Here is a 12,869-nt window from a genome sequence, read left to right on the forward strand (position 1 = left end):
AGCAGAGTCTTGTTAAGGAAGTGACTATAGTGTTACAGAGGAAACTCAAAATCGCAGTTGAAAGCAGCTGGGGTGGTAAGGTGGGCACCGTCCGTGTCTGTCTTACCCCTGCCATGCAGCACTCTCGCCTGGTGCAGAATGTGCAGCCTCTTCTCACTCCTTTCAGGAGTGAGCTGGGATACTGCAGTGTGTACTGTGTATGTGTCTAATACTCAGGCTTTATAAGCACTGTCAGTGTGGAGTAATTCTGCCCTTTAAACTTAATTAGAAATCACTTATTTATAAAATTGGAACTGTTAGAGACTCAAATTAACAGTAACCAAAAGTTCATATTTGTAAGACAGTGTAACCCTAAGTTTCCACAGATGTCAAGTCCATCATAGGTGTCATCCACCTGTAGGGACATACCAAATTTTTGTCATAGGTGGATGAACCTCATGGCTTAAGAGCTGGTGTTAAGGCTGACCACACATGTGTGGGCCCCGTGTGTGAAGATGCCTGGCAACAGCTGACGTGTACTGCCCTAGGTGTCCCTGGAGATGTTGTTCTTCCTTGCTCACCATGAATGCTCCTGTTAGGAAGCCAAGGCGTGCCCTGGCCCTGCCGAGTAGACCTGTGCCTCCACTGTCCCTAGACAAGGGCGTAGTGCAGTAGCTCCACAAGTGAGACCTAACTGGCAGGGGGCTCCGTCCGCTTCCTCTCCCATGTGCAGGTACGAGCCAGATGGTGTCCAGGAGCAGGGAAGTCCCAGTACTCTGCTTGGCAAAGAAGAGGGCAGTTATTTGGAGAGGCAGTGTAAGTACTAGGGAAAACAAAGTTGAGTGTGTGTCATTTTTTGGGCATCATTTAGCTTTGCTTGAACTGAATAGTTTTCCTGAGTAATGTTAATTTCTCATATAGTCAACGATGTTTAATTTGGCCAGTGTATTAAGCACTAGATAAAATTTGGCAGAACATCTATTTCTTTGCTGACATGGATTTTACAGTTATGTGGCAAGATATATTTTAATAAGGTAGTGACATATCTCCTTATGAGAGTTAGGAACTGCTATAAACAGTCATTTAAAGGTGCTATGAGAGAATTCTGCCCAGTAACCCAGGGAAGCAGAGCACTGCAGGGAGCCTTCAGTGAGATGGGCTGTGCAGGTGATATAACTGCCCACTGATTCGTTCAGTACCGAGACACAAAGAGCAGGCAGGCCTTGGGCTGTCTTGTAGTACTAGATGCACCGCTGCCTGCAGACTGTTGGCACACTGCCTGAGTCTGTTTCTAAATTTAGAAGAAATGTTGGAACTTCTGGGAAACAGGTATTGACAACAGGCAAAAAAAAAAAAAAAAAAAGCTTTTTATACACAGACTATGAAAGGAAAATGGAGAGAAAAATTTAAATCTTGCATGCCATTTAGAACAGTAACTCATAGACTCACCTGTGTGCTTTTAAAGTAATGGTGTGCTTTGGAATGAAAGTCATTCACTGTGTCTCCTCTTCCCAAAGTTCATGTTTGTGGGACTACTATTGAGATTTTTTTCATCTGCAAAGCCCTTTGAAACTAAAGGACTGAAAAAATTTTTATTAAAGGTTTGTTGAGTTAAAAAATCTATTTTTTTTCCTATTTATTCTCTAAAGTCAGTGAGTTCCCAATCAGACCATCAGTGGCTTTTATTTTATCTTGAGATTGGAACCGTGGTTGGCTAGGAACTTGCAAAAACAGGCAACTTCGTTAAAAAAGGAGTAATAATGAGACTAACCAACCCTACCCCTTTGATTGTGGTACAGAAGTAGATGAACTGATCAGTGACCGGAAAGATTATATATGTATGTAAATGCATGCATGTGTAGTGCAAGGTAAGGATTTAGCCAGCATTTCCAGGGCTGGCCAAATAGCTCCGCAGATTAAAGTGCCTGCAAGCAGGCGCAGGGGTGGGGGTTTGATCCTGGGGCCTGCTGGGCCAGCCCTGCCCCCAGGCCCCACTGATATGGGATTGAGACTGGGCGTGGTGGTGCACATGTGTAATCCCAGTTCTTGGGAGGGTGTAAACAGGAAGATCACTAAAAGTCTGATCTAGTAGTGAGACCCTGAACACCCTGTAGACCCTTCTCTAAAATACAAAAAAAAAAAAAAAGAGCCAGCATTTCCAATAAAAGGAAAAATGATACCTATGTTTTTAATACACAATGTAGGGGCCAGGGAGATAGCTCAGTAGAATAGGTTTTGCCTGACAAGCACAAGGGTCTTCAATCCCCAGTTCAGCCAAAAAAAAACCAATGTTGGGGCACGTATTTTTTTATAAATGAAAGATTTAAAGACAGTGCTGTGTTCCCTTTACACATGCACACTGTGCATCTGTGTGTGCACGTGTGTGGGCATGCACATGCGCCCTGCGTTGTCTTAGTTTTTATGAAGCTGACTTGCATTCTCTCCCTTATGGCTTTCTGGGAATTGAGTTTTGTAGGAATCTTGAAAGAAGTTATTCGGTTTTGTTAAGAGGGATTCATGTGGAAGCAGTACTATTTTTACAGATTTTTATTTTGTTGTCATTTTCCTTGAGTTAATACTTGGATTAGGGCTGGAGAGATGGCTCAGTGGTCTAAAGCACCTACTTAGAACAAGCTCGGCAAGGCATCAGGGACCGCGGTTCAATCCCCCAGCACCACATGCCAGCCAGCCCCGCCCCCTGGTGGGCTGAGCTGGCCACACACACCTCTCTCTCTCTCTCTCTCTCTCTCTCTCTCTCTCTCTCTCTCTCTCTCAAATAAATAAATAAAAAAAAATTAAAAAAAAAAAATACTTGGATTAGATTTTCTACCTGTTGTGAGTTCTTTCAGAATTTATTGCTATTTCTGAGTCTGAATGGAGAAGAAAAATGAACAAAAAAGAGAAAATAGACAGGAAAGTTATTTGTTCACATTGTTTGAGACTTACACTTTCTATCCCAATGCTTTTTTTTTTTTAATTTTTATTTTGGTAGGAAGAAGTAATGGTTCTGGAGAGAATCTTACTACAAACTATAAAGTTTGATTTACAAGTAGAGCATCCATACCAGTTCTTACTCAAATATGCAAAACAACTCAAAGGTAAGGAGCAAAATGTTTCTAAAAGACCTTTTTTATTCTGAAATCAAGCCTTTTAAAAACTGGGTGATGTTCAAATTATGCTTCTTACGGAAGGAGCGCACGGTTGATGGGTGGCATTCCCAGGACACAGTGTGCTCGGGCACTGCAGTGCTGCAGCCGTTAATTCTGCTTCCTTCGTGCATAAACAGGTCCTGTCATCCAGTTGCCAAGTGATATGAAGCAGGAAAATGAGTCAGAATTTTTAAATAGATTAATAAAATTAGCCTGGCAGCCAGTTTTCCCATAAATGGTGTTTCAGCGTAGGTCATGCAGAAGAACAAGCGAGAAGGAAGGAAGGAGCGGAGGGTGGAGGCCACCGCTGCTCATCTGCCCTTTCCTGGGTGAAAGCTGTTTCCTGTGCTCACGCACAGTAGGTTTTAAATTCTATTTCTTATAAATTCTTGTTCCCTCCATGCTTACTAATTTTTGCCTGTTTCTCCATTTCTAGGTGATAAAAACAAAATTCAAAAGTTGGTTCAAATGGCATGGACCTTTGTAAATGACAGGTACATGTGTTCAGATGTTGATGTAATTGTATTATGAGATTTTATACGTCATTTAATTCAAGGCCCTCATTTTGGGGCTGAAGAAACTTAACGTACCCTGGGTAAACAGGCAGTGGGAGAGCTGGAGCTGAAGTCCACACCATTGCTTCTCAGCAGAGGGGTTTTCTGCCCAGCTGTGGCTTGGAGGTGTGAGAATTTGAAATCTTCAAACCAATTTGAAACCTTACTTCCAGAGCAATACATTGGTGAATTTTGGCAGTGGAATCTTTTGAGCCCATTTGGTTTCTTTTTTTTATTTTTTTATTTATTTATTTTTTTTTCCCATTTGGTTTCTTGTAATGAGGTTATTTTGGGGTTTTTTTTGTTTGTTTGTTTTTTAATGTACAGGGTCTCTGTAGATTGAACTCATAGTGATCCTTCTGTTTTCAGCCTCTCACATGCTAGGATTACAGGCACATGCCACCACACCCAGTCTCATTAGCCATCTCAGCATGCTCCGGGAGTGGGAGAGATTGAACCCTGGTCCCTGTACCTGCCTAAGCAGGCACTTTAGTCCACTGAGCTGGCTGGCTGGCCCTCTTGTAATGATTTTTGAAGCGTACTGTTCCTGGGAATCTAGTGGCAGGGAAGGCCAGCAGCCCCACCCTTGCAGGCATTTCTCTTGGAGAGTGATTGACCTCCCCATAAACATTCCTTTGAAGTAACAGTTCAGTTGCTAGGGGAGAAAAAGGTAAAACTTTTTCATATGTATTTCATAATGTAGCAATTTTTTATTTATTTTTTAATTTGTGTGTGTGTGTGGCCAGCTCAGCCCACCAGGGGGCGGGGCTGGCTGGCATGTGGTGCTGGGGGATTGAACCGCGGTCCCTGTGCTTTAGCTAAGCTTGTTCTAAGTAGGTGCTTTAGACCACTGAGCCATCTCGCCAGCCCCAGCAATTTTTTAATATGCTCAAATTTTTCTGATTCTTTAAAGAACAAATTAGCAGTTGGTACCTGAAAACTTGCTTTTTTACTTGTAGTGCATTAATCATGCCTATGATTAAGTATGCCAGTTGCCATGTAGGTAGATACAGCATCAAATCTCCATGTGTAGGTTTCATCATAAATGTTCTCTTTCTCTCCTTATTGAATCCAGTCTCTGCACCACCTTGTCACTGCAGTGGGAGCCAGAAATCATAGCAGTGGCAGTCATGTACCTTGCAGGACGTTTGTGCAAGTTTGAAATACAAGAGTGGACCTCCAAACCCATGTATAGGAGATGGTGGGAGCAGTTCGTTCAGGACGTCCCTGTTGACGTGCTAGAAGGTACTGGCATATGAGCTTTCTGGGGAAAGTGCTCCAGTTTTGATGACAACCCTGGGCCCCCTTAGATTCTCTGCTGTGACTTTCACTTCTTTCAAGCACATAGCTCTGTAGCGTACTAGAGAGGTAGCCCAGTGCCACACTCAGCAAAGGTGGGGCCTGTTGCCAGTGTGATTATTGATCCTTGTAGGGGAATCAAAGCTGAGGGGTTTTTCACAGTAAAATTTGATTTCAGGTGTCAATTTGCAGTGAATGTAATTGTTGGCTATCATTTAGACATCTGCCATCAGATCCTGGATCTCTACTCACAAGGAAAACAACAGATGCCTCATCACACCCCACATCAGCTGCAGCAGCCCCCATCTCTTCAGCCTACACCACAAGTGCCACAAGTGCAGCAGTCACAGCCACCTCAGGGCTCTGAGCCAGCCCAGCCCCAGCAGAAGGACTCGCAGCAGTCGGCCCAGCAGCCTCCACCACCACCACAGTCCCAGCAGCCCAAGAAGCTGTCTCCACAGCCCAGCCCTCCACGACAGGCGAAGCGTGCTGTGGTGAGTGGGGGATTGCACTGAACTGGGGAAGCAGGGGGCCCACTCAAGCTCTTGGTGTGGTGCCTTGGTGGGGAGCCCGAAGACCAGCGATCTCTGGAACCAGGCAGCCTCTGTCGTCCTGCAGCCTCCACTCCCTAGCATCAGGGCACATCTTATCCACCCTGATATTACCTTGTGGATGCTGGTAATGCGTAGCCACCTGAGCTGGAAGCAGGAGCGTTTCCTTCCCCCAGTCATCGTAGCTACAGGAACTGACTGCTACAGAGGCTACTTCTCCCATGCTCTTCCTAAGTGTTCAGGGCTTTAAGTAGCACACAATATTTGTAAAAGTTTCTGGTCATGGAACACAAATCTGCTCTCCACAGAAGCAGCCTGGCCACTGGAGGAAGCCGTAGGTTGCTTGAGCCCCCAAAGGAAAGCAGGTGTGTAAATGTGCACCAGCAAGCCCCCGAAGTCCAGGGTGTAGGGAGAGCCTGAAGCCTGCTGTTGCTGAGCACACTCCGCAAAGACGGGTCCTTCTGTGTGATCTGACCATTGAAGAAAGGGGCACAAATGATTGGGAGGGACTGCGGACGCAGGTCACAGTGAATCTGCTCTGTGGCTCTGTTCTCTCACTGTGATTCTGTTGTGCCCAGGGTTTGGTTGACAGTCATATATTTTCTTTTAACAGGTTGTTTCTCCCAAAGAAGAGAACAAAGCAACAGGTAATACCCAAGATGTTTCTTTTATTTTACGGTTCTGTGTAAAACTAGGTTCATTTAAATGGTTGGTCAGCGTTGTTTCCTTTCCAACATAAATTAGCCTTAAGATTTAACTTAGAAGGGCAGGGCAGATAGTTCAACAGACTAACGCACTGCTTAGGCAGGCACAGTGACCAGGGATGATCTCCAGCATGCTGTGCCAGCCCCGCCCCCAGGACCTGCTGAGACAGCGAATGAGACTGGGTGTGGTGACGCACACTTGTAATTGCAGCACTTGGGAGGCTGAAAACAGGAGGATCACTACAAGTCTGATTTGTGTAGTGAGACCCTGTAGAACCTGTACAAAATACAAAAAAAAAAAAAAAAAATTTAACTGGGAACTATCACAAACTTTCTCTGCCTTCCAGGAAAAAAATGGATCTTCTCTGCTGATCATCTGCCTGTATAGCTTTATAGATTGTTGTTGGGTTTTTTTGTTTTGCTTTTGTTTTTTTCTTAGAAACCTGGGATTGAACTCAGGCCCTTGTGCTTGCCAGCCAAGCACTTATTCTACTGAGCCACCTCCCCGGCCCAAGAAGTATTAATACAAGAAACACTGGCCATCAAATGTACTTGACAACATAAGAGAATACAATTCTGGCTAGACATACCCATCATACCTGGAATCTCAGCTACTCTGGAAATAGGCAGGAGGATCACAAGTTCAGGGCCAGCCTAGGCACCTTAGTGTGGCTCTATCTCAAAATAAAACATGAAAAAAGGACAGAATTTGTAGCTCAGTGTTCACGGGTCCTGAGTTCAATCCACAGTACCAAAAAACAAAACCTATAATTCTAAATGGAGGGAGCCAGGTATAGCAATGTGTATTTTGAAGGAGGAGTTATGCTTGTCACCAGGGACAAAATGAAGGGCCGTAAAAGTGCCGTCCTCAACATGGTAGCAGTGCAGGCTCGGAAGGACGCGCTGCCAGGGTGTGGGCCCCAGCACCCCCTTGTACTGCTGCTTAGCTGAGCCAGGCACCTTTTAAACTGGCTTTTTTTTTTTTTTTCCACATTGGTAGAGCACAGAACTGCCTAATTTGTTTTTGTGTTGAAACTAGAGGAATCCACACATACAGTGTGGTAGTCAGGACTAGTGTAGAAAGAAGGACACCAGAATGTGGATTTTCTGCAGAAAGAGCACTTGTTCTCCAAGTGAAAGCTAGAGCACAAGTCCCTGTACCTTGAACCTGCCCTGTGTTGGAGGCAGGGACATAAGGGAAGTGGTTGATGGTGCCAGGAGACACGAAGTGTTGCACAATCCCAAGTCAAATCTAAAGCTTCAGGATGAGCCAGAAGTGGTGGCACACACTTGAAACCGCAGCACTTGGGAGGCCGAAGCAGGAGCATCACTCTGAGTTGAGAGGCCAGCCTGGGCTACCTAGGGAGTTCAAGGCCAGCCCAAACGACATAGTGGGACCCTAGCTCAAAAAAGGAAGCATCAGGATGAAAGCTGCACCAGCACAGCGGAAGACGGGGCCTTTGCTGAATGTGCTGCCTTTTTGTGCTCTGTCCTGGCCACCAGGGTTGTTACTGTGGAGGCTGGCGACAGCACCTGACCTCCCAAGGGTGGACAGTTTCCTCCCTCCCGTGTGGCACTGACCAGCAGTGTGATGCCCCAATATCCCCTCCAGGCCTCCCTCCTGCTTCCAGGTCTCCCTGCCACCAGTGAGTGCGCTGTGCTGGCACGCTGCTAGCTGGAAGTCAGTGTGGAGAGCGAGAAGAGCAGCATCAATAGGTCTGAACAGGAGTTCAGGGGGAGGAGCAGTGAGACCAGGGGCTTGGCGGCGTGGTGCTGCTGCCCGGCGCCTGTGTCATCCGAGATCTGGTTGCCTTGTTCATGATGTGGAAGAATTTGTTCTAAGAGGTCAACAAGGAAGTTCAGGGAGATGTGAAGGACAGGTGGCTGGGAGAAGTGAGCAGGCCTTGTTTAGGGGGAGAGAGGTGTTTGGGTAATTGGTTATTTTAACAGCATTAGTGAGTTCCTAGTTCAGAAGCTCTCATCTAAGTCCCTGAAGGCCTTGGTCATATCTGTTCATTTTCTTCTGAAGAAATCTCTGACAGAGTTTTTCTTGCTGTTTTCTCTGATGTATTTTATTTACATGAACTACTAGTGGTTTTTTTAACTCATCTCTTCTTTTTAGAACCACCACCTAAAATCCCCAAAATTGAAACCAGTCATCCACCGTTGCCTCCGGCTCACCCTCCTCCAGGTAAGCATAGCCGCAAGGCTGCCCTGAGAGGTGGGTCAGAGAAGCCGGCAGGGACGTGAGCTGTGAATCCTTAGTTTCCCAAGCCAGGTACTTTGCAGATGCCCTGGTCTTAAGCATGTCTGCATATTTGCTGACCTCCATCCATAAGTACCGAGGTGTGCAGGTGAAATGAATTTTAAGTAAACGAAACTGGGTTGATGAGCATTTTCCAGAGCCAGGATTGCTGCAGGTGTCAGGATCCATGTCTCGCTCACCTGCTTCCTGTTGGTAGATTGTCTTCCAGAGCATTGTGAAGAATAAGCAGTTGTTCAGATCACATAGAGAATAAATTAAAGGGCATGAAGTTCTCCACAGGCATGCCCTGTGCCCGCAGCTTCTCAGCAGTGGGAACAGAAGGAGAAAGGCAGAGAGAGTGCCACGCTCTGCCTGTGCCCCACCTCAGAGCCAGGGCAGTGGGCTGGATGGGCTGGAGAGGCCATCTGCAGGGAGGGACTGGCCCGAGGGCTTCCGACCCAAGGCTGATGTGCAGGTGCCACTGACGCACCTGCTTGGGTTCACATGTGGCCACTGTAGGGTGTACAGTGAGGACTTCAGGCCACAGCCCAGCCCCCAGCTCAGAGAAGCCTTGCTTAAGGAGATGCCAGAGCTGCTCATTCAGGCTTTGTGAGCACCTCAGCAAGAATGTGTCCCAGGCTCCGCATGCAGTCTGCGTGGTCGGCAAGGGCTGCTTCCTGTGCACAGCCCAGAGAGCCTCCTGTGGAGGCCTCTGCAGCTGTGCCCAGCCCTATGGCAGTGTTGTGACACTCCACAGACTGCCACTGGGGCCAGCAGGTAGGCACACAGGAGCTTCGTAAGGGACTCCTGGGGATCACAGTGTAGCCCTCAGGTATAGGAGGATCGAGGGGGGATGGTGTGAAAGAGAGACAGGTGTGGGGCCCATCATTCCCTGCAGTCCAAGACAGCAGGGAGGCAGGTTGAGCTCTGCAGGGAGGCCTATGGGGATTTGAGGGCCGCAGTGGTGCAGTCGCAGAAGGCAAGGAGGGCTCAGGCCTTGGGAGAGGCTGCAGGGCTGAGCGTTGGGGAACTAGTTTCTTGCAGGTGTGTTTGTGGGTTGTGGTGGACAGCAGCAGCTGGGAGGAATTAAAAAGGGGCAGCATTCTCTTTGGTGGTACTGAGGATTGTATCCAGGGAGTGCTGAGCCACATCCCCCACCCTTTCCAGTTTGTTTGTTTTTTTTTTTTTTTTTTTGAGGAAGGGTCTTGCTAAAGCCCGGGCTGGACTTGATCTTGAAATCCTCCTGCCAGTCCCCTGAGTAACAGGGGTGACAGGTGTGCACCACTGCACCCAGCAAGGGTCTGCACTTGTATGTACTCTCTCCTTAGCCTTTAGAACCAGAGGGTGCATGCCCTGCCCGGCAGCACAGACAGTTCCCTGTGGGCCTGGCTAACCCCCTGGGTGAGGGTGCTGGTCTGTCTGTCCCAGGTCGCTTTAGCAGGCAGGATGAGGGAAGGCAGCTGCCAGGTGCACATGCTGGCCCACATCTCTGCCCATGTCCACAGCTGTCATCAGGGTACCATGCCACACTTCCCCATATCAGGAGAGCAGTCGGCTCCCGAGGGCACCTGACACGTGTGAGGCCCGTCCGAGGCCTGCACTGCACCTTCGCTGTTCGGTGTTCTCTGGACTCGGCAGCGCTGCTCTTAGGACTTTCCCCGAGCTGCCTGGGAAAGGACACCTTTCCACCCGGGCAGAGGAGCTCCTGACTCATTTTGGGGGGTGGGAGGTGTCATATTAGGGGATGGGAAAGCCACAGGATGTGAAGCCCTGTAGGAGGGGCCTGTGGCCTGCTGCAAGCTCAGGTGTGGCTCTGAAGTGTTCGGCCTTGGTTGCCGCAAGGCACGCGTGCCCATCCTCAGGCACATGCACCGGGATGTGGTCCTGCTTCTCTTGAGTAAAAAGAATACATTTTATTCTGGTAAATGCATCAGGAATGTCAGAGACCTGCAGTGGCCTTTTAAGTGCTACCTTTCATTTGACCATAAGTGCCAGGGCTGCCAGTAGTACTTCCACGGGGCCTGGCTCTGGAGCCGACTCCAGCAGCAGAGAAGGCCAGAGAGACGGAGCCCACTGGAGCTAGGAGAACTGGGCCAGGGCTGCCTGTGACTGGTGGGCCAAGGACCAGAACAAAGGGGAGGGGGCGCTAGAGCAGGGCAGAGACCGTGAGTAATCCGGAGCCAGACCTTGACTGCTCGGGACCTTACAGTGCTGGCTTCCATGCGAGGTCCGAGGCAGCACCTACACTGTGCTCGTCTGCACCAGTGGCTGCTGGGATCCAGGACAGGGCCTGAGACTGCTGTGCAGCTCCTGGCCCAGGGCACCCTGCTGCAGTCATGGGGTCCAAGGCTGTGCGCTAACCTGTCTCTCCTCTGCAGACCGGAAGCCACCCCTCGCTACCGCCTTAGGTGAGACTGAGCCGCCTGGCCCAGTGGACACCAGCGACCTCCCCAAGGTCCAGATTCCTCCTCCGGCCCACCCGGCCCCTGTGCACCAGCCCCCACCACTGCCACACCGACCCCCGCCCCCACCCCCATCCAGCTACATGACCGGGATGTCTACCACCAGCTCCTACATGTCGGGAGAGGGCTACCAGAGCCTACAGTCCATGATGAAGACCGAGGGCCCCTCCTACGGAGCCATGCCCCCTGCCTACGGCCCACCCGCTCACCTTCCCTACCACCCTCATGTCTATCCCCCCAACCCACCCCCGCCCCCCGTGCCTCCTCCCCCAGCGTCCTTCCACCCCCCACTATCCCACCCCCCACGCCCGGCTATCCACCACCTCCGCCCACCTACAACCCCAACTTCCCACCCCCACGCCTGCCCCCCACCCATGCAGTCCCACCTCACCCCCCTCCAGGTCTGGGCCTGCCCCCTGCTAGCTACCCGCCTCCTGCCGTCCCCCCAGGAGGACAGCCACCGGTGCCCCCTCCCATCCCCCCTCCCGGCATGCCTCCCGTTGGGGGCCTGGGGAGGGCCGCCTGGATGAGATAACAGGGTGCTGTTTGTGCCCCTGTTTTTTAACAAAAGTCTTTCGAATCAGCCGGAGTAGTTAGTGGGGAAGTGGCAGGGTACCTTGTATAAAGCTAGACAACTGCAGTATGGGAAGAAGGGACTGGACCCTGGCCTGACTCGGGGTAGTCCTCAGGCCCGGAGGGAGGAGCAGGGCTGCAGCGAGGCCTTAGCCTCCTCTTGCGTTGTTTACACGGTTTCCATTCTCATCTGAGAGTCCTGTGCTGGGTTACTTTACACTAGTGAAATGCTAACCAGCCATATTGGCTCAATAAATAGCTTAAGGAGAGAATTTCCTTCTAGAAATCAGTGCCTATTTTTCCTGGAAACTCAATTTTAAATAGTCCAGTTCCATCTGAAGTCCAGCTGTTGTTCCCATCCAGTGATTTCCCATGACACCCAGTAGGTCAGATGAACCCTTTTTTCATTTGCAGATATTTGCATCCTTTGTATTAAAATTATTTTGAAGGGGTTGCTTTGTTGGATGGCTTTTTTCTTTTCCAGAGAGTAGAGAAGTGTACTTGGAAAGTAATATATGTTTACATCTATTTGCAAATTTCTGTATATGACTTTTTTTTTTCAAGTGTGAATGTAACAGTGTACTGTGAATTCCATCTTGGTTACAAATGAGACTCCTTCAGTCAGTGATCCAAATAAAATCACTTGTGAAACTGCCCCCTTGTCGTTTGGGGGGTGAAAGGTGGGGCTCCAGACCCCGAGGCCAAGGCTCAAGGGCCCTAGCTGGGGAGAAGGGCAGGGAAGCTGTCTGCCTGCCACCCTCCTGTGGCCCCGTCTTCCCCTGGGCCTGACTGGAGGAGGCACCTCCTGCGGCGCTTGCTGCTAGCAGCTGAGCAGAGGGCAGGGGCCAGGGCAGGGCGCGGGTGCAGACGCCCTGTGGGAAGCTGGCTCACTGTCCCAGCCCTGCTGGCCTGGTTCAGATGCTGGGGTCCCCTGGAAGGAGCTCGCCAGTATCTGCACGGGATACGGTCCCTGCGCTGGACGAGGTCTGGCGTGGCACCCTCGACGTTCAGGGCCTAGGAGGGGCCAGTGGCCACGGGGACCAGCCACTGCCCGTCCCGAGTCGCCCTCACCCCGCCAGAGAGCCCAGAGAGCAGTGAGCACCAGCCAGGAGGCTCCCAGGAAGCCTTTATTTAGCGCAAAGATACACTGTCACAGTCTTGTTTGTTACTCCTTTTACTAAAATAGTTCAAATCAATGTTTTTAACCACACTATCAAAAAAGTTCTATTTCTCTCTGCACAAATCAAAGTGGTTCAACAGAAGGAGGGAGCAGGGGAGTCCGCGGGCTCCGGCGCTGCGGGCGGGCGGTGGCCACGAGTCTCACCTCGGTTGCGTTCTGCTGAGAAGAGCGTC

General features: G+C 49.7%; 1 protein-coding gene across 1 annotated transcript in view; it reads left to right on the forward strand.

Moving 5' to 3' along the window:
* Ccnk (cyclin K) overlaps positions 1-12,171 on the forward strand; it is a 30,606-nt gene extending 18,435 nt beyond the window's left edge. The window contains 8 exon segments of the mRNA XM_023719620.1: positions 2,972-3,077; positions 3,565-3,622; positions 4,758-4,927; positions 5,201-5,475; positions 6,146-6,179; positions 8,359-8,427; positions 10,860-11,219; positions 11,222-12,171. Coding sequence (XP_023575388.1) covers positions 2,972-3,077; positions 3,565-3,622; positions 4,758-4,927; positions 5,201-5,475; positions 6,146-6,179; positions 8,359-8,427; positions 10,860-11,219; positions 11,222-11,478 — 1,329 coding nt within the window. The 3' untranslated portion in view covers positions 11,479-12,171.
* Positions 12,172-12,869: the final 698 nt, after the last annotated feature.

The sequence above is a fragment of the Octodon degus genome, unplaced genomic scaffold (assembly GCF_000260255.1).
Source record: "Octodon degus isolate 3935 unplaced genomic scaffold, OctDeg1.0 scaffold00070, whole genome shotgun sequence".
Taxonomy (NCBI): Eukaryota; Metazoa; Chordata; class Mammalia; order Rodentia; family Octodontidae; genus Octodon; species Octodon degus.